This window comes from Ranitomeya variabilis, chromosome 3 (assembly GCF_051348905.1).
Source record: "Ranitomeya variabilis isolate aRanVar5 chromosome 3, aRanVar5.hap1, whole genome shotgun sequence".
NCBI classification, from domain to species: domain Eukaryota; kingdom Metazoa; phylum Chordata; class Amphibia; order Anura; family Dendrobatidae; genus Ranitomeya; species Ranitomeya variabilis.
Genome location: NC_135234.1, coordinates 73,767,191 through 73,789,177, shown reverse-complemented (window position 1 = coordinate 73,789,177; position 21,987 = coordinate 73,767,191). Strand labels below are relative to the sequence as shown.

Below are 21,987 nucleotides of genomic sequence, written 5' to 3'. Positions count from 1 at the left end.
GAGACTCTCATAGACTTACATTGAAAGCTGGTGACTGTTACTTCTAACTACCGGTCAGTCAGAAGTTGTGGTTACGAGATGGCGGCACGGAACTGGGGCGGCGCCGGGAAGAGCTGAAGACGGCAGCTGGTAAGTATAAACCTACGGTCAGGGAACTCAGATTAGAGGCACCACTCTGAAAGTGTGCTTCAAACAATATGGACACCTTTGGGGAATTTCTATTTTTTCTTAAATGTATTTTTGGTTACATTTTTCTTTCCAACTGGGTTTCTTTAAAAATGTTGCACAATTTTCCTTCTATCGCCTCTGTGTGGCCACGTCTATTTCTGGCTGCAGAATTACTGATTTAAGTTCTGACAGAGAGTTTGTAACGCTCCTCTACACTGATATATAACCACAGACCACATCAATTGAGAACTGATCTTTGATGTGGTCATAAATTAGCAGAGAGGGCCAGTTGAGGCGACTTTTTTATTCTTATATAATAGAACATATATTTTAGCATCAACATTAGTGGAGGTGGAAGCCTTTCCCCACACAGATAACCCCTTCTCTGGTTGACATTGCCTTTTTCACACTCCTTTTCAAAACCACCGATTTTGCCAGGGAAAGTTCTCCCTGTTGGGATTTCCTTTGGCGCCACTGCAGGACAGATGTAGTACTGCAGGAGGCCGTTCAAAAAGCCCTTTAAATACAATATCCCATAGAACAGAAAGCTTGATTTACCTTAAACGCCACTGTATTTTTGGTGACATTATTAAGGACAATAACACATTTCCTTTCTCCACTTTCCTTGGATCCAAAATGTAATTCCTCTGCGGGACTAAAAGGAACAATTAATTCAACGTTAACAAATACAAAGGTAACTTTTTTAAGGAGAAAAGACAGATGTTGCAAGATAGATTATTACAGAACTTTCCGAAGATTCATTTTGCAAGGACAGAAAATGAAACGTCGTCAACCCTTTGGGAGTTTTCCTTTAGAAGGAAGCAGATGAGGAAAAAAAAAATCAACAGAAAGACGCGACTTTGGTGCGCAAATGAGATAAATCAGCAAAACGTCAGCCGTGGCGAGATACACTTCTGAAGATGGAGCGTAATTGATGTCAGCGCTTTAAGAAACGCGTTTCTCAATCTTCACAGCCACCAACATTATAAAAGTGAACCTTGGAAGCGAGTTGTGATCTCTAACATACCTGATGTGCAGAAAAGGCCCTTTAAAAACGGATGGCGTCTTCCTGTTGTTCTTTGGCTTGGCATCAGCCTTTTCGCTGTCGTCGTGTTTGAAATGATCTTCTGAGCTGTGTAGCTGCAATAGAAAACAACGAGGATGAAATCTGTTGATCTGTCATTTGACTGAAACCCTTTTATCTCCTCGCTCCATTACAGACACCTACAGAAATTGCTTCCTCTGCAGTCCGTGTAGTAATAGGATAAAACAAGAACAGCAACTTAAGGTTTGTAAAACCTCTACAGAACAAGACGTAAATCCAGCCTAGAACTGTCCTGAGGCTTTGCTCCAGCTAAAGGTGCAATACACTTACGACGGATCCTGCAGTACTGTCATAAATGTGAAACAACTTTGGGGCCATAAAACCAAAACAAACATTTTCTAAATATGTGCACATACATATGGATTACACATAGGGTTATAAATATTAGATGATTATTTAAATGGTCATTGTCCTCTCAGACAACTTGATACTTAAAACTGACAAAGAATGACAAAGTAAAACTGCAACGGTGCCACTTACTGCGGCATAATACAACGCTTTCATTCACCAAATGCAGTAGTAAGACACACGCGTGTATATACGACCATATCGGTGTACGGTAGGAAGAGTTCAGTCGAGGATTGACTTGTGGTCTCCTGACTGAGGAGTGCTCCGGCCGGTTGCGCTCACTCAGCTGAATGTGGTTCTAAACGAGAGTTCCGGTAGGCAGCGCCAAGCGTTGGCACTGTCTTGCTACGGTTCAAAACATGGACCAATAATGCAACCTGTTTCGGAAACATGGTTTACGTCCTCAAACCACTTTCAGTTGAGCGAGCGCTTCCGGGCAGAGCACTCCTCATTTGGCACACCACCGACCGCTCGATCCACTGAACTCTTCCTACCATACACCAATAAAGTCCACCGGACAATGGAGCTGAACATGGAGCTAGTAGTGTCTGCCCCATGGGGTTTTTGCCTTCTTCTGAATCAACATTTTAGGCTATAGGTTGAACTCAATGGACTTATGTCTACCTTCAACCTCAAAAACGATGGAACTATGACTTGGTAGTAGGCGGCTGTTATTCAGAACTTTATGAATTGTGTAAACTAGATCCCTTGCCAATACTTACCTAATTGAGACTTATCAGTGGTAATACCATTCATATAATAATGTCAATTTGTAATTGTCACATCTGCGCAAATAGTTTTCATACATATCTTTAAAAATGATGTTGTCATTCCCGTGTTAAATCACTCCTAAGTGCCGGGCACTGGGTGTCTCCATTCTGTCTAAATTGCTGTGTCCGCTGACTGCTCTCAAGTGCAGTCTGGATCTAGCAGCAGAAATGCTAAAACGATTACAGGAAGAAGGGTGGGTCTGTCAATTCGTGCCTGCTTTCTTGTCTGTCATACATCTTACAGGCATAGCACAGAGGAGGTGTCACATAGTGGCTTGGGACTGTGGGCATCTACCTGATCCATCGAATTTGGGGGCACCCTAGTCTATCCCGGTCTCCAAGGTTACCCCAGAAGGTGGAGATGCTGGGACATGTACTTTGTTATGCTCCTGTCTTAAACCTTATGTGTTCTCTCCCGCACCCAGGGTGGTATGAGACTGAAGTGAAAAGGATTACACTAACCAGACAGATAAGGGAAGACAGACAGGGATGAAAGGAAACTACAATCATACAAAAATACTCACAAAACAACTGGGTGGAACGCAGGGGAGGGAATAGGTAGGATAAACCAAATAGGAGAGGATGAAGATAAACATGCACACCAATTTCAAACAGAAATCTCTTGAACACTCGCCAAACTTCAAACACTGAATTTTTCCTCCAACACCTTATCAGGAAATAGAACTATCACTGGCAACTCCCAAGTGCCAATGGCTAGCATATATAGCAGAAGAGAGTGGCCAACACAGAACAGCTAAGTTAATTCAGGATGAAACGCTCCAGGAGATCAACTGAACTGATAAACCCTTGGAATGACAGAGCAAGAAAAACCTGCACTGTTTAATAGGATGGTGAAGCAGTTCTAATCAGTGCAGGATTTTGTGTGACCAGATGCTGCGATCTTCTGGCCCGTCTTTATCGCGGTATCCTGATATTAGGATAGGCAAAGTAACTGCAAAGTAGAATGAGCAATATAATGTAAGAAGTGAATGAAAGGTGTGTACAGCACCTATAGTTCTGCCATTTTATACTGGCCAGACAGAAGAAAAAAGGACACCTCCGTTGGCTTCCATCTGGAAATATAGCATATGGGTATTTTTAGCTTGTATGTGAAAACCTGATTTGAACAGGGCCTAATACAATAAGGGGACTTGGTTTATGGTTTGCGCACATTACATTTACCGGAATTTTTACTCTTCTCAGACTTTATAAAGTTTTGTCGGCAATTAAAAAAAAGTTATCAGTTTTTTCCTTTTCCGGATTTTCCTGCCTGACAGTATTATTTGGCAAAAGTTTATAAAAATGCATTTAACATTTTTGACAGGGAAAAAAAACAAATCTGTTGAGCAGTCTGCTCCTGATGCGATCAGGCATTCATTTGCAAACTGTCACACATTTGCCATTTTATTTGCTTGGCAACATTTAGGTGACATTTTAGACTTCAGTGAGAATACTTTAAGAAGGCATCCTGTCCGCATGTAATGTGCTAATGTACCTCTGTGACCTGTGATTCTCTAGGTCACATTTTCTGATCCCATTTACCAGCAGAATGCACACAAGCCACAATGTTAGCTGAGCATTCACGGTGCAGAAGAAAACCAAATCTGACGGTACTAACACTGAGGAACAGTCGCTCACACACCTAGCATGCCACGACTGCCTGAGAGCGCCGTGACTTTGGTCACGCAATTGCCCGAAGTCGCAGCGTTCATACGCCGCTGTGGGATACAAAGTTCTGGAGGAGAGAGTGCGGCTGGATCAGTGGTCACAGTCACGCCTCAGTGGGCATGCCATTGTCAAATAAGGCAGGACTAGTCGGCTCTAGTGCTCGCCTTTGTGACTAGTCTAAATCCTTTGGATATGTTGCGAAAGACTGAAAACGTGCCCATCACTAAATGCTATATATTTTCCCACACAATGGGGTCGTCTGTAATCAGCCTTAAAAGATGCAGCAGTATAATTAGTTTATAGGTGGTGATCGAGCTTTACCTTAAAGCACCATTGTTACCAATTTCTGTTACTGTTCTGGACTATTGTCGTCTGGACTATTGTAACTCTCTACTAATCAGTCTCCCTCTTACCAAACTCTCCCCTGTCCAATCTGTCCTGAATGCTGCAGCCAGTATGATATTCCTCACCAACTGTTACACCGATGCTTCTACCTTGTGCCAGTCATTACACTGGTTACCCATCCACTCCAGAATCCAGTACAAACTTATTACCCTCACCCACAAAGCGCTCTATGGATCAGCACCACCCTACATCTCCTCCCTGGTCTCTGTCTACCACCCTACCCGTGCCCTCCGTTCTGCTAATGACCTGAGGTTAACATCCTCAATAATCAGAACCTCTCACTCCCGTCTCCAAGACTTTTCACGTGCTGCGCCAATGCTTTGGAATGCTCTAACCAGGTTAATACGATTAATCCCCACAGCTTTAAGCGTTCCCTAAAAACGCATTTGTTCAGACTGGCCTACCGCCTCAATGCATTAACCTAACTATCCCTGTGTGGCCCATTCAAAATCTTCAACTATAATCAGGTTCCTTGCATCATGTTCTCATACATTTCATGCAGTTAATAGCCCTCTGTGTCTGTACTGCTACATACTTAGGCTGTTAACTGGTTCCTGCAGCTTTACATGAACACCCGATCCTTACACTATGGCTGGTCCAAATAACTAAAGCAATTGTTACCATCCACCTCTCGTGTCTCCCCTTTTCCTCATAGTTTGTAATCTTGCGAGCAGCAGGGCCCTCACTCCTCTTGGTATCTATTTTGATCTGTGTTTATTGTTATGCTGTAATGTCTATTGTCTGTACAAGTCTATAATATAAAGTGCTGCGGAATATGTCGGCGCTATATAAAATTATTAACAGTACTAAAATTTAGGCAAGCAGTGCAAATATATATATGATGATTGAAAAAAATAAATACATAATAGGAATTGGAAACGTGAAGTATTTAACAGAATGCATGAGCCATGGATTAGAGGATCGATTTCCAAAAGTGATAAAGCTTTGTAATGGATACTTTCCAACTCTTGGAACAGTTGATCTGTGGGATGCAGTTTTTATGACTATAAAGTGTAAATACTGTTTACATTTCATTTTGTATATTTTACACCTAGTAGAAGATATATATATCTAATATATAAAGCTGAATGTGTGTGTGTGTGTATGTATGTATGTATGTATGTATGTCCGGGATTGGCATCTGAACCGTAGCAGCTACAGCCACAAAATTTTGCACAGTCACACGTCTGGACCCCGAGAGCGTCATAGGCTATGTTGTGAGGTGAAATTTTAACCCCGCGCTTTCCAATTCACCAAACAATTTTGCCCCTATCTACATAATGGGGAAAAAGTGAAAGGAAAAGTGTTGGAGGCGTCGCAGCTACAGGCACAAAATTTTGCACAGTCACACGTCTGGACCCTGAGAGCGTCAAAGCTATATTGTGAGGTGAAATTTTAACCCCGCGCTTTCCAAGTCACCAAACAATTTTGCCCCTATCTACATAATGGGGAAAAAATGAAAGGAAAAGTGTTGGAGGCAAATTAACAGCTGCCAGATGTGAACAAGGGGGACTTAAAGAATGACAGCGATGGCACCAAAGAGTATATACTGTACAGTTGCTAAGGTGGGGCCCCAACATGGGATAATCACACCACCACGGGGATATGAACACACACACAAAATGCGCCACACACTACCACGTGCTCGAACACATATACCACCCTCAGTGCACATTTCACCACACATACACCAACCTCGCCACATAAAAGTAGAAACACAAAAGTCGCCGCTCAAAACTCGCCACGCGCAAAACTCTCCACATGCAAAACTCGCCACACGTGCAAAACTCGCCACACGCAAAACTTGCACACGCAGAAAAATTGCCACACGCAGAAAAATTGCCACATGCACAAAAGTTGCAACACATGCAAAAGTTGCCTCACACAAAACTTGCACATACTCAAAAGGCACCACATAAAACTCGCCACGCGCAAAACTCGCCATGCGCAAAACTTGCTGCACACAACTTGCTACACTAACCTGTCACATGCAACTCGACACACAAAAAGTTGCTACACGCATGTCGCCACACAAAACTCATCTCACAAAAGTCCCTACATGCATGTCGCCACACGCAACTCAACACACACAACTTGACACACGAAACTCGCCCTAAAACACACACAAGTCTGGTATCCTTCAAAAATAAAAATCTGATTAATAAGCAGACAAACTACAAGAGCAACAAATGTACCATATAGGAATCCGGCAGCTGTCAGTCACATGACCAGTCTATTATGTGTATGTGTGAGCTAATATATACTGCCAGGGGGTGGGCTTACTGTTGGCTGGGGATTTATCAGGCTGCCATTTTAGCTTACAAATACTGAGGTAAAAATACTGACCAAATAACGTGTGAACGAGGGCTAATACAGGAGGAGATGGCATACAGCTATATACTATATACAGGAGATGACACACAGGTATATACTATTTACAGGGGAGATGACACACAGGTATATACTATATACAGGAGGAGATGACACACAGATATATACTATATACAGGAGAGATGACACACAGGTATATACTATATAGAGGAGGAGATGACATACAGGTACATACTACATACAGGAGGAGATGACATACAGGTATATACTATATACAGGAGGAGATGACACACAGGTATATACTATATACAGGAGCAGATTACCTACAGGTATATAGTATATACAGGAGGAGATGACACAGGTATATGCTATGTATAGGAGGAGATGACATACAGGTATATACTATATACAGGAGATGACACACAGATATATACTATATATAGGTGAGATGACACACAGGTATATACTATATACAGGAGATTACATACAGGTATATCTAATATATAAAGCTGAATGTGTGTATGTATGTATGTGTGTATGTCCGGGATTGGCATCTGTACCGTCGCAGCTACAGCCACAAAATTTTGCACAGTCACACGTCTGGACCCCGAGAGCGTCATAGGCTATGTTGTGAGGTGAAATTTTAACCCCGCGCGTTCCAATTCACCAAACTATTTTGCTCCTATCTACATAATGGGGAAAAAGTGAAGGGAAAAGTGTTGGAGGAAAATTGACAGCTGCCAGATGTGAACAATGAGGACTTAAAGAATGAGAGCGATGGCGACAAAGAGTATATACCGTACAGTTGCTAAGGTGGGGCCCCGACATGGGATACTCACCACACACGGGGATATGAACACAAACACAAAATGCGCCACACACTACCACGTGCTTGAACACATATACCACCCTCAGCACACATTTCACCACACACACACACCAACCTCGCCACATAAAAGTCGAAACACAAAAGTCACCACTCAAAACTCGCTACATGCAAAACTCGCCATATGCAAAACTAGGCTCACGCAAAACTCGCCACACGTGCAAAACTCACCTCATGGAAAACTCACCTCATGCAAAACTTGCACACACAGAAAAATTGCCACATGTACAAAAGTTGCACCACATGCAAAAGTTGCCTCACACAAAACTTGCACATACTCAAAATGCACCACACATAAAACTCGCCACGCGCAAAACTCGCCATGCACAAATCTTGCTGCACACAACTTGCTACACTAACCTGTCACATGCAACTCAACACACAAAATGTTGCTACACGCATGTCGCCACACAAAACTCATCTCACAAAAGTCGCTACATGCATGTCGCCACACGCAACTCAACACACACAACTTGACACATAAAACTCGCCCTAAAACACACACAAGTCTGGTATTGTCCTTCAAAAATAAAAATCTGATTAATAAGCAAACTACAAGAGCAACAAATGTACCATATAGGAAATACGGCAGCTGTCAGTCACATGACCTGTCTATTATGTGTATGTGTGAGCTAATATATACTGCCAGGGGGGAGGGCTTCCTGTTGGCTGGGGATTTATCAGGCTGCCAATAGCAACCAATCACAGCTCAGCTTCTATTTTGCTACAGTTAATTAACCTGAGCTCTGATTGGTTAATATAGGCAACAAAGACATTCTCAGTATAACAAAGCTAATATATGTTGTGAAATGCTTCTATTTGCTTAGTTTTTGCCTTTTAATAATTACATTTCTATCTATTTGTTTTGTGGTTTTTGTGTGCAGAATAAATTTTTGTTAACACATTCTATTTTGCTAACAGCAGTCATTAACCCGGGCGAAGCCGGGTAGTACAGCTAGTCTAATATATAAAGCTGAATGTGTGTGTGTGTGTATGTATGTATGTATGTATGTCCGGGATTGGCATCTGAACCGTAGCAGCTACAGCCACAAAATTTTGCACAGTCACACGTCTGGACCCCGAGAGCGTCATAGGCTATGTTGTGAGGTGAAATTTTAACCCCGCGCTTTCCAATTCACCAAACAATTTTGCCCCTATCTACATAATGGGGAAAAAGTGAAAGGAAAAGTGTTGGAGGCGTCGCAGCTACAGGCACAAAATTTTGCACAGTCACACGTCTGGACCCTGAGAGCGTCAAAGCTATATTGTGAGGTGAAATTTTAACCCCGCGCTTTCCAAGTCACCAAACAATTTTGCCCCTATCTACATAATGGGGAAAAAATGAAAGGAAAAGTGTTGGAGGCAAATTAACAGCTGCCAGATGTGAACAAGGGGGACTTAAAGAATGACAGCGATGGCACCAAAGAGTATATACTGTACAGTTGCTAAGGTGGGGCCCCAACATGGGATAATCACACCACCACGGGGATATGAACACACACACAAAATGCGCCACACACTACCACGTGCTCGAACACATATACCACCCTCAGTGCACATTTCACCACACATACACCAACCTCGCCACATAAAAGTAGAAACACAAAAGTCGCCGCTCAAAACTCGCCACGCGCAAAACTCTCCACATGCAAAACTCGCCACACGTGCAAAACTCGCCACACGCAAAACTTGCACACGCAGAAAAATTGCCACACGCAGAAAAATTGCCACATGCACAAAAGTTGCAACACATGCAAAAGTTGCCTCACACAAAACTTGCACATACTCAAAAGGCACCACACATAAAACTCGCCACGCGCAAAACTCGCCATGCGCAAAACTTGCTGCACACAACTTGCTACACTAACCTGTCACATGCAACTCGACACACAAAAAGTTGCTACACGCATGTCGCCACACAAAACTCATCTCACAAAAGTCCCTACATGCATGTCGCCACACGCAACTCAACACACACAACTTGACACACGAAACTCGCCCTAAAACACACACAAGTCTGGTATCCTTCAAAAATAAAAATCTGATTAATAAGCAGACAAACTACAAGAGCAACAAATGTACCATATAGGAATCCGGCAGCTGTCAGTCACATGACCAGTCTATTATGTGTATGTGTGAGCTAATATATACTGCCAGGGGGTGGGCTTACTGTTGGCTGGGGATTTATCAGGCTGCCATTTTAGCTTACAAATACTGAGGTAAAAATACTGACCAAATAACGTGTGAACGAGGGCTAATACAGGAGGAGATGGCATACAGCTATATACTATATACAGGAGATGACACACAGGTATATACTATTTACAGGGGAGATGACACACAGGTATATACTATATACAGGAGGAGATGACACACAGATATATACTATATACAGGAGAGATGACACACAGGTATATACTATATAGAGGAGGAGATGACATACAGGTACATACTACATACAGGAGGAGATGACATACAGGTATATACTATATACAGGAGGAGATGACACACAGGTATATACTATATACAGGAGCAGATTACCTACAGGTATATAGTATATACAGGAGGAGATGACACAGGTATATGCTATGTATAGGAGGAGATGACATACAGGTATATACTATATACAGGAGATGACACACAGATATATACTATATATAGGTGAGATGACACACAGGTATATACTATATACAGGAGATTACATACAGGTATATCTAATATATAAAGCTGAATGTGTGTATGTATGTATGTGTGTATGTCCGGGATTGGCATCTGTACCGTCGCAGCTACAGCCACAAAATTTTGCACAGTCACACGTCTGGACCCCGAGAGCGTCATAGGCTATGTTGTGAGGTGAAATTTTAACCCCGCGCGTTCCAATTCACCAAACAATTTTGCTCCTATCTACATAATGGGGAAAAAGTGAAGGGAAAAGTGTTGGAGGAAAATTGACAGCTGCCAGATGTGAACAATGAGGACTTAAAGAATGAGAGCGATGGCGACAAAGAGTATATACCGTACAGTTGCTAAGGTGGGGCCCCGACATGGGATACTCACCACACACGGGGATATGAACACAAACACAAAATGCGCCACACACTACCACGTGCTTGAACACATATACCACCCTCAGCACACATTTCACCACACACACACACCAACCTCGCCACATAAAAGTCGAAACACAAAAGTCACCACTCAAAACTCGCTACATGCAAAACTCGCCATATGCAAAACTAGGCTCACGCAAAACTCGCCACACGTGCAAAACTCACCTCATGGAAAACTCACCTCATGCAAAACTTGCACACACAGAAAAATTGCCACATGTACAAAAGTTGCACCACATGCAAAAGTTGCCTCACACAAAACTTGCACATACTCAAAATGCACCACACATAAAACTCGCCACGCGCAAAACTCGCCATGCACAAATCTTGCTGCACACAACTTGCTACACTAACCTGTCACATGCAACTCAACACACAAAATGTTGCTACACGCATGTCGCCACACAAAACTCATCTCACAAAAGTCGCTACATGCATGTCGCCACACGCAACTCAACACACACAACTTGACACATAAAACTCGCCCTAAAACACACACAAGTCTGGTATTGTCCTTCAAAAATAAAAATCTGATTAATAAGCAAACTACAAGAGCAACAAATGTACCATATAGGAAATACGGCAGCTGTCAGTCACATGACCTGTCTATTATGTGTATGTGTGAGCTAATATATACTGCCAGGGGGGAGGGCTTCCTGTTGGCTGGGGATTTATCAGGCTGCCAATAGCAACCAATCACAGCTCAGCTTCTATTTTGCTACAGTTAATTAACCTGAGCTCTGATTGGTTAATATAGGCAACAAAGACATTCTCAGTATAACAAAGCTAATATATGTTGTGAAATGCTTCTATTTGCTTAGTTTTTGCCTTTTAATAATTACATTTCTATCTATTTGTTTTGTGGTTTTTGTGTGCAGAATAAATTTTTGTTAACACATTCTATTTTGCTAACAGCAGTCATTAACCCGGGCGAAGCCGGGTAGTACAGCTAGTATATATATATATTTATTTTACACACACACACACACACACACACACACACACACACACACACACACACACACGTAAGCATGATGCTGAAATCTGAAATTCACAGGGAAGTGTAGAGCAGCAGATCTCACACCAGATCGTGCAGGTCTTGGTGTTAATTTCCCTACAGATTTCAGCAGCATTTATTTTAAGGCAACATTAATTCCAAGGTGCTGTGCATGGAAGAGGATTTACACATATATAATATATATAGAATGCAAGGACAGTAAATACACTGGGGTGCACTGACACCGTCATTGGACATACTGTAGGACCGTAAAGATTGGCAGCAAAAGTCAAATGCTTCCTCTTTATTCTGGACAGACCTGTGGATAATCTGCAGCAAAATCTACAATAAACTGACTTTATTGTAAATTTTGACTTGTGGATAAATTGTAGAACTTCCTCATTAAACTCAGCATAATAGCCAAGAACAGAATAAAAAAAGAAAATCAGCATAGTAGGGGCTTGAAAGACTTTATGTTAATTCTCTGCGTTGAGGAAACATTCCGATAAAAAAATCAAACAATTAAAGGGAGACTGTCAGCACAGAATGACTGTTCAAACTAAGTACAGGCGCACCCTTGGTGTGGCCAAACAGTAAAGTGTACCTTGCCACCTACTTATTTTTCATCCATGTCCACTAGTGATGAGCGTGAGTGCTCTGATAAGGTGTTATCTGAGAAACCTTGTGTCCTGAGTATTAGTGGCGTGCTTGAAAAAATGCTCTAGTTGCTGCGCCTGCATGTGTTGTGGCTGTTGAACAGCCGCGACACATACATGAGCGGCAAGTAGAATTTTTTTTTTCAGGACATGCCGAAAATACTTATTTAGGACACACCTTATTGGAGCATGCTCGCTAATCACTAATCTCCACCCTTCCCTGGCAGAGCCAGAACTGTCACTCAAAGAAGATGGGGTGGACAAGTCGGTGGAAAGGTGCACTTAAATGACTGGCCCCGCCATGATGCACCAAACACTTGTACTTGGTTTGAACAGCCATTCTGTGTTGTCAGATTGACTATAAAGTTGTATTTCTGTACACCCATATTGACCAATTTGGATGAAAAGACGATGTCCGGCTGCTGTGCTGTAATGAAGAATCCTTAGGACCAGGAAGAGTTGAACGGTTTTTATTTCTACAACGCGTTTCAAAGCAGGACTAGTGCCTTTGTCAAGTGAAAAAAACAAAAAAAACCAAACAATTGTATGGTTACTTGTCTTCAAGCCTCTTCGCCTAAAACACTGAACTCAACTCAGTCACAGATACACGTGCCGCGCTCCGGAAATTGTTATACAAACATTTATTAGGGTCAAGTAGTTACAGATTAAAAAAAGAAGAAAGAAAACCCCACAACACAAGAGGAGAGTCGAATCTGAAATGGTTTTATTTGATGCACAAGTTGGACACATAACAATAAGATAATTCCAGCGTAATAATCAAAGACGTAATAATTAAGAGAAAATTAACCTCAGGCCATTGGCACTTGGATATATAACATTCTGAACTTTCAGGCTTCTTCTTAAAATCTAAACAGTCTTCTTATTGTACCATATAAGTCACTAGTAATGGAGGCGTCAAGTCATGAATGGTCATCGGAAAACTAGTGTCCTTGTCAAAGAGCTATGGATTATCGGAAGATCACATCAGCTTGGATCTCAACTTGGAAAAGCCAGAAGCTTAAACGAGTCGGACACTTTAATAGCCTTCAGGTTTTAAAACTGTGCCCCATTTTCTTTATTAGTGAAGCCACAAATGCACACAGAGGTCCCAATTTTCTCACCAGTCTTAACTAGTGGGAGTTTTGGAGTCAGACGCTCCTGATTCAGTAAGAGGAACATGAACCTTAATGTATAAGGAGTGTCTTATGAGTGGCTCACCATAAATCGTACTCCTGTCCCCGACTGGAGTAATATTCCTAATGTGGGGAACGCCACAGCTCCTCATGAATTAGGCAAACTCATGGCTACATCATACCCCCGCATACTCCCACCTTGGCAGAGCTACGAAAACCAAAAATGTCAAAAGTCACAGAATTTTTGCACAACACCAACAATTCTGATGGAATTTTTTTAGATGAATGGGGGCCAGAGATTTTTTTGTGGAAAGTTTTATAGTGAAAACTAGTTCAGGAAATACTCCTTCTTTGCGGAGACTTGACATTTTTTTTTGTTTAAAGAGTTTTATTTTTCTGAATCAATTTTTGCAGGCTTTTGATTGGACGGTGCCAACATGAAGCAAATTTGATTGGGAGCTAGTTCAAAGAAGTGACATGAACTTTCTTTTGTCCCAACAAATATTTTTTTTTTCAAAACTTGGAGCAGAAGGCTCAAAAATGCTCAAAAGGCTGAACGTATGAACAGCAAAAAGGGATTTGACAATAGAGATGTATATGAATTTTTTCAAGCATTTTTTTAACTGATTTTCAGGCATTTTCTGAAGCAGACTTGCTCCAAAAAACGACTTAAAAAAATTCAGTGTGCACATACCCAAGGTTGAGCTTTATTGCACGAGTCAAACGGTCTTATTGAAATCAGCAGCATTTTTAAATCAAATAGTCTTCATTCAGACGTCTGTTTTTGTTCATGTACACAAAAAAAAATGGTTCGAGTGTCATCAGTGTTTGGTCAGTGCCTGTTTTTACCATCAGTGTTTTGGATCGGAGTTTCATCAATATTTGGTCAGTGACCGTTTTTACAATCAGTGTTTTGATCTGAGTTTTGTTAGTGTTTGGTTAGTGCCTGTTTTTACCATCGGTGGTTTGGTCAGAGTTTCATCAGTATTTGGTCAGTGTCCGTTTTTACTATCAGTGTTTTGGATCTGAGTTTCATCAGTGTTTGGTCAGTCGTTTTTACCATCAGTGTTTTGGATCTGAGTTTCATCAGTGTTTGGTCAGTCGTTTTTACCATCAGTGTTTTGGATCTGAGTTTCATCAGTGTTTGGTCAGTCGTTTTTACCATCAGTGTTTTGGATCTGAGTTTCATCAGTGTTTGGTCAGTCGTTTTTACCATCAGTGTTTTGGATCTGAGTTTCATCAGTGTTTGGTCAGTCGTTTTTACCATCAGTGTTTTGGATCTGAGTTTCATCAGTGTTTGGTCAGTCGTTTTTACCATCAGTGTTTTGGATCTGAGTTTCATCAGTGTTTGGTCAGTCGTTTTTACCATCAGTGTTTTGGATCTGAGTTTCATCAGTGTTTGGTCAGTCGTTTTTACCATCAGTGTTTTGGATCTGAGTTTCATCAGTGTTTGGTCAGTCGTTTTTACCATCAGTGTTTTGGATCTGAGTTTCATCAGTGTTTGGTCAGTCGTTTTTACCATCAGTGTTTTGGATCTGAGTTTCATCAGTGTTTGGTCAGTCGTTTTTACCATCAGTGTTTTGGATCTGAGTTTCATCAGTGTTTGGTCAGTCGTTTTTACCATCAGTGTTTTGGATCTGAGTTTCATCAGTGTTTGGTCAGTCGTTTTTACCATCAGTGTTTTGGATCTGAGTTTCATCAGTGTTTGGTCAGTCGTTTTTACCATCAGTGTTTTGGATCTGAGTTTCATCAGTGTTTGGTCAGTCGTTTTTACCATCAGTGTTTTGGATCTGAGTTTCATCAGTGTTTGGTCAGTCGTTTTTACCATCAGTGTTTTGGATCTGAGTTTCATCAGTGTTTGGTCAGTCGTTTTTACCATCAGTGTTTTGGATCTGAGTTTCATCAGTGTTTGGTCAGTCGTTTTTACCATCAGTGTTTTGGATCTGAGTTTCATCAGTGTTTGGTCAGTCGTTTTTACCATCAGTGTTTTGGATCTGAGTTTCATCAGTGTTTGGTCAGTCGTTTTTACCATCAGTGTTTTGGATCTGAGTTTCATCAGTGTTTGGTCAGTCGTTTTTACCATCAGTGTTTTGGATCTGAGTTTCATCAGTGTTTGGTCAGTCGTTTTTACCATCAGTGTTTTGGATCTGAGTTTCATCAGTGTTTGGTTAGTCGTTTTTACCATCAGTGTTTTGGATCTGAGTTTCATCAGTGTTTGGTTAGTCGTTTTTACCATCAGTGTTTTGGATCTGAGTTTCATCAGTGTTTGGTCAGTCGTTTTTACCATCAGTGTTTTGGATCTGATTGTCATCAGTATTTGGTTAGTTGTCAGTTTTTACCATCAGAGCTTCATCAGTGATTTTCACATATAAAAAAAATACGTGACAAAGCTTCTCTTATCTATTGCAATGTTAATGACGGACAGCACACAGTGTACACACTGATGCCATCCGTGTTCTGTCCATGATTTTCTCGGACCCATACTCTTGTATTGGTACTTTTGATCCTTGATGGCAATAAAAACCATGTCCATGACTGATTTTTGCATGGACACACGGTCTGCAAAAAACATGGACATGTGAATAGTCCCATATACTATAATGGATATGGAAAAATCACAGCTTGAACATTTATGTGTAAAACGGACGTCTGAATGAAACCTTTGTAGGAGCTATCGAGCAGAGGTGTCCATACATCGTAGATGAACGTAACCTAAAGCTCTCTCTCCTGGCTCTTCTTGATGCATCCCTTTACGGAAATCTTAGTTTGGCCGAGCATTCCTTCATTTTCAATGCAAAAAGGAAAATAAGCAGCGGTCAGAAACTTGGGTGGTGGCGGCGCCTGTTCCCAGGGTGGGTACTAATGGATTCGATATTGAAATTTAACATGGCTGTGTGAAGACAGGGGCGCGAATACACATTAGGTGGTCAGTCAATTTAGCCGATGTCAATCTAATGTGTATGGAGGGCACAGTCAAAATACTGCACCTACAGAAGACTATGGGACAGTACTGGACCCCGTTTGCCTCTAATTTCATGCAGACTTTCTAATGGATTCTCCTTTAATTAGAACAAAAAAATGAAAAATGAACAAAAAAAAAAAAAAAAAAAGAAATCAACTTTGCAATACTATAATTTCGGAAGCATCTACAGAATCACCTGCACCAATAATCTGGTGATGAAAACTGATTAAATTATTTAAGCTGTGATTTGAAAGTCGCTCTCAATCCTTGCACCTGCAAAAATAGAAAGAAATAAAACTGTAATTGCGGATAGGGAACAAGTTATGGTGGTTACCACCATCTACTATCATCCAGCATATGGCTGTACATTAATAGTGAGGAGCGGTACAATACAGACTTCCAGATGTAATATCATCCTCTATAATACAATCTGGAGGGAGAATGAGCACTAGAAAGGAATAAACAATTGCTCTCTAGTTCTCCACTGCTGTCAATGAGCCATTAATTATGATTGGCAGCAGCGGTTCAACAATTCAGAGGCAGTGTTATGAATTTTGGGGCAGTCGGAAAGAGTCTAAATAAGGCTAGAAAGCACTTTACAGGGGATTAGGAGCCCTCAATGTCTAAGCTGCAAAAAAGATGCAGCAATTGTTACTGGGGACTCCTAAGTAAACCGATCATGTAGAAAAATGCAATTTAAGACATGAGTAAGCATGACACATTATATATCCACAAGCCACATCACAAGCCACACTCGAAAATTAGGGGTCTAAATGCAATTAAACGTCTTGAAAGATCACTTGGCTGAAATAAGGCCTTTAAACAAGATGGCCAAAGCCAGATGAGCTGTCACGTTACCCTAGAGAATTCTGCTCTTGGCACAATGGTTATTGTTCTCTAATCATCCATGGGATGGATAGACGGCCAATGTGTAGATTATAACCAGGATTCATATCACACTATCGACAAAAGACAATTCATGTGATCATATTGAAAAATGCCTGTACTGACCATTAATGGAGTCGGTCACCCCCAAACCTAAAATTAAATCAGTAATACAATCATACAGCCCCTAAAAAGATATTGTAAATGAGGGGACCTTGGTGCTCTCTTGGCGTGGCCGAGGGTTCGGGGTGCTGACAGACGCTTCTCCATAGCGTGATTGATAATTGGATCCTCAGCCCTGGACGCACTGACACTGCAGGTGAAAAGAGCGCACACAGTGTCACCGCGGGATCACGCTCATCCCACTCTCCTGTCTGCACCGGCCGTATGCAGCACACAGGATCACACAGCAGCAAGTGGCCGATGCGGACAGGAGAAATGGCTCCAACACTGAGTGTGTGCACTCGGTTCCTGCAGTGTTAGTGTGGCAATGTTCTTATCTCCCTCTCCTGCCGGCTACAGTAAGCTCAGGTGTGCTGTGAGCAGCCGCTGCAGACAGGTGAGAGGGATAGAAGTGCGTTGGTAGTGACATTGTGTGTGCCATCATGTGGTGCCAATAATGCCATGGAGACTTGTGGCCGATGATGAGAGGGCAGAACGGCACAGTAAGCCCTTAGCCACACCCTCATTTACATACGTAAAAATTGTAGAAGTGGTTTAATTTGCTTTTTGGGGTTGACATTGGCAGACTACCTCAAACTAACAGTATCATATACGTCACGTGTGCTTTTAGTTTGGATCATGGGCCCCACAGTTGCATGTAAAGCCAAATTCCTATGTACTGTGTTTTTTCTGCTGCTTTTTTTGTACAGAAAATCTTTTGTGTTTAACAATTAAAAGGAGCGGTTTTGCTTCAGATAATGATCTGCCCAAGGTGCAGTTAAAACATAACAAACCTGGCTGTACTCACTGTCCTGGGTCCAGTCGCGAGCCTCCACCTCTGCCCCTAGTGTCTGACATTGGCTGCAGGGCTGAAGTCATATTAACAACATGGTGGCGGATATCAGAGAGCGGCAGCCGATTACCAGTGAGCGGCAGCCGATTATCAGCGAGCGGCAGCCGATTATCAGCGAGCGGCAGCCGATTACCAGTGAGCGGCAGCCGATTACCAGCGCGGGGCAGCCGATTACCAGGGAGCGGCAGCCGATTATCAGCGAGCGGCAGCCGATTACCAGCGAGCGGCAGCCGATTACCAGCGCGGGGCAGCCGATTACCAGGGAGCGGCAGCCGATTACCAGCGGGCGGCAGCCGATTACCAGCGGGCGGCAGCCGATTACCAGCGGGCGGCAGCCGATTATCACCGGGCGGCAGCCGATTATCACCGGGCGGCAGCTGATTATCACCGGGCGGCAGCCGATTACCAGCGAGCGGCAGCCGATTACCAGCGAGCGGCAGCCGATTACCAGCGAGCGGCAGCCGATTACCAAGGAGCGGCAGCCGATTACCAAGGAGCGGCAGCCGATTACCAAGGAGCGGCAGCCGATTACCAAGGAGCGGCAGCCGATTACCAAGGAGCGGCAGCCGATTACCAGCGAGCGGCAGCCGATTACCAAGGAGCGGCAGCCGATTACCAAGGAGCGGCAGCCGATTACCAAGGAGCGGCAGCCGATTACCAAGGAGCGGCAGCCGATTACCAGCGAGCGGCAGCCGATTACCAGCGAACGGCAGCCGATTACCAGCGAACGGCAGCCGATTACCAAGGAGCGGCAGCCGATTACCAGCGAGCGGCAGCCGAATACCAGCGAACGGCAGCCGAGCCGATTACCAAGGAGCGGCAGCCGATTACCAGCGAGCGGCAGCCGATTACCAGCGAGCGGCAGCCGATTACCAATTTATCACCGGGCAGCAGCCGATTATCACCGGGCGGCAGCCGATTATCACCGGGCGGCAGCCAATTTTCACCGACCGGCAGCCGATTATCAGTGAGGGCAGCGACAGTGAAGACAGAACGTCCCATTGGTGCCACAGACAACATCAGACACCAAAAGCAGTGGTGGAGGTTTATGTTATAAAAAACTGCACCCCGGACAGATTATCTGAAAGGAGACAACCCTTTACTCACGGTCACTACACAACAACCATTTACCATGACACTAGGGGGACTTATAAGACTGTCTAAAAGAAAAAGAGGTCTTTCTTCACATGAGCGTTTTCCATGGTCCGTATACAGAACGCAATGCCCAGTCCGGGGCCGGGTCTACTTACCCCAACTTACAGTTGTATATGCAGATTCTCAATTTGCAGACACAGTGTTTCGGGGTATTGCCCCTCATCAGTACAAAGTATGAGATCTTTGAAATGACGAGGGGCACAGTGTCTGCAAACTGAGATTCTGGTGTGGCTTTTATCCCAAGTCATGTGGCAAGGCTCGTTAAAGGGTCAATATTGACTTTTAGGATTGCTACTTGTAATAGGTGGCTCTAGAGTTCTAGTCCTCTTCCTCTCTGAAGAGGTAATTTACATATTTAATTTCCCAGAGGAGCATGCATGGCTTAAAGGTCTCCTCACTCTGACATGCCAGGCCTGGGTTGTCACTTTCACCAACGAGTCATGTTACCCCTTAGATCCTAAATTTTACTAATAAACCAATTTGCAATGGGGGTTGAATAATTTTGACTGTATCCGTTTCCTACCAGAATAGAATAATTCCTTCCCTGTCCTTCTTCTGTAGCTAACAGTCAAGTCCTAACTCTCACACAGTTAAATCAGCAAATCTGGAAACCTTCCTCGTAGATGCCTGTGAATATCTCGAGTCACTACCATCTCAGTTTCTACTTACACCCTGGTCTTGTGACATGTCCCACTGTGCAGTTCCTCTTCTTCTAGACCGTCAGACGTACCGCAGACAAGACTGACATCTTGGAACTGCAACATATACACAAAAAAATAAACTCTGAAGTATGTAGAAATTTAAGAAAAAAAGTCTAAGGAAATAAAAAGAAAAATGCAATTTGCTGGAAACTTACAATTTGATGCACAGGAGAGCTACGATCCACACTCCGCGGCTGGTTAAGAAACAGATATGAAGAGGCAGACGCAGAGCAGAGACAGGGCAGCACAGGGTCAGGGTTAGGTTTAGCAGTTTACACCAGGAATTATAGATGAAATATTAAGCATGTGCGACCTTCTTTTTCCAGCCCTTTACCAGCAGTCCTTCCATACAGAAGGCCTCTTCAAGCCTTGAGTAGAAGCTTCACCTCCTAGATTAGCAACCCCTCCTCTTTGCGAGAATGGAAACAGATTATCGGCAGTCAATAGAATCATTTTGCACAATTTGTTGGCGCTCCACCCAGGCAGACATGCAATATTAATAGTAATTAACCAGTTAGTCCAACAACCGCTGATCTGGATTACCGTGTTAGCACATAAATGAGGACCCAGCTCATCGAGCGAAGTCGCTGCTGGGGATCGTGTTCGCGCGACGCGCTTCGAAAATGATAATAAGTTCAGACTTTAATAAGAGTACAGAGTATACGCATTAGTTTTTCTCTATGCAATACATTAAAGCGGAGCAGAGAGGTTAATAAAATAAAAAGGAACATTTTAATACATTTTTTTTTTTTACTCTGGGGATGAATTGGGAAGAAAATCTTGCACACTCTCGATATTTATTCTGCCCGCGACACACTTGCCGCACATAAAATATAGATTATCATTTTTTTGTCATTTATGGTTATACAATGGCTGTCAATCTGTTGTGAAAATGAAATGTTTAACTCTGGAAAATAAAAAACCTGATGTCTTCCTCAGCAACAAATGGATCTGCCACTTACAGGGAAATGAACAATCTCTCAAACGTAGCGCAAACTGCTCTTTAGAAATGACAGGCGTTATCAGCCGCGGAACCGAAAATCATTCATTTGTAATTGCCTTCCCAAGATAACACCGTGACATCGAAAATACAGCCGACTCCCAGTATAACATTAGTATGCGAGACAGATGTAAGGAGTACATAAACATGTTCATACTGCGCCTCCTGGTTCATGAACCAAATACGACATCATCATGTGATTGATTTTTAACATAATATTGTGTATTCCGATTAGAGTACCACTCTGGCATATTTTTTGCATCACTAATGTACAGTATATTCCCCATGTGCAGTATAATATTAACTGACCACCGTCTTCTGCTGTTTCCAGCACCGCCCTGGTCCTCTTCTCCACCATGCGCCCATGAGTAGTGACTGGCCGGACTGCCCCGCTGTTTGCTGGGTGGGCCGTATGTTATTTCTCAATTTAAGTCTAGGAGACTCAAAAAGAGGCTCGCATAGACTGACATTAAGAAAGACAGTGACCGTTAGCAGGAACTTCCAACCAGTCACAGCGGCGGTCGGCAGATGAAGGAGGGGGACCGAAGTGACGCTAGAACCAGTATGTAAGGAAGTGATGGCCGCGTATGACCGCTGCTGCTCTATTCAGTCTCTGTGGCGCTGCTGGAGAGATTATAGAGCGCAGCTCCAGCCGAGTATGAATTATGTGGCAATCATCATGTGTGATCGTC

At 42.8% G+C, this 21,987-nt stretch overlaps 1 protein-coding gene across 1 annotated transcript in view; it reads right to left on the bottom strand.

Moving 5' to 3' along the window:
* The window catches only part of MOSPD2 (motile sperm domain containing 2), a 118,453-nt gene that overhangs the window by 18,153 nt on the left and 78,313 nt on the right, over nucleotides 1-21,987 (bottom strand). Inside the window, exons 10-11 of the mRNA XM_077294170.1 lie at nucleotides 1,196-1,308; nucleotides 727-823 (exon numbers count right to left, since the gene is read on the bottom strand). Of these exons, the coding sequence (XP_077150285.1) occupies nucleotides 727-823; nucleotides 1,196-1,308 (210 nt within the window). The remainder of the gene's footprint in view (nucleotides 1-726; nucleotides 824-1,195; nucleotides 1,309-21,987) is intronic.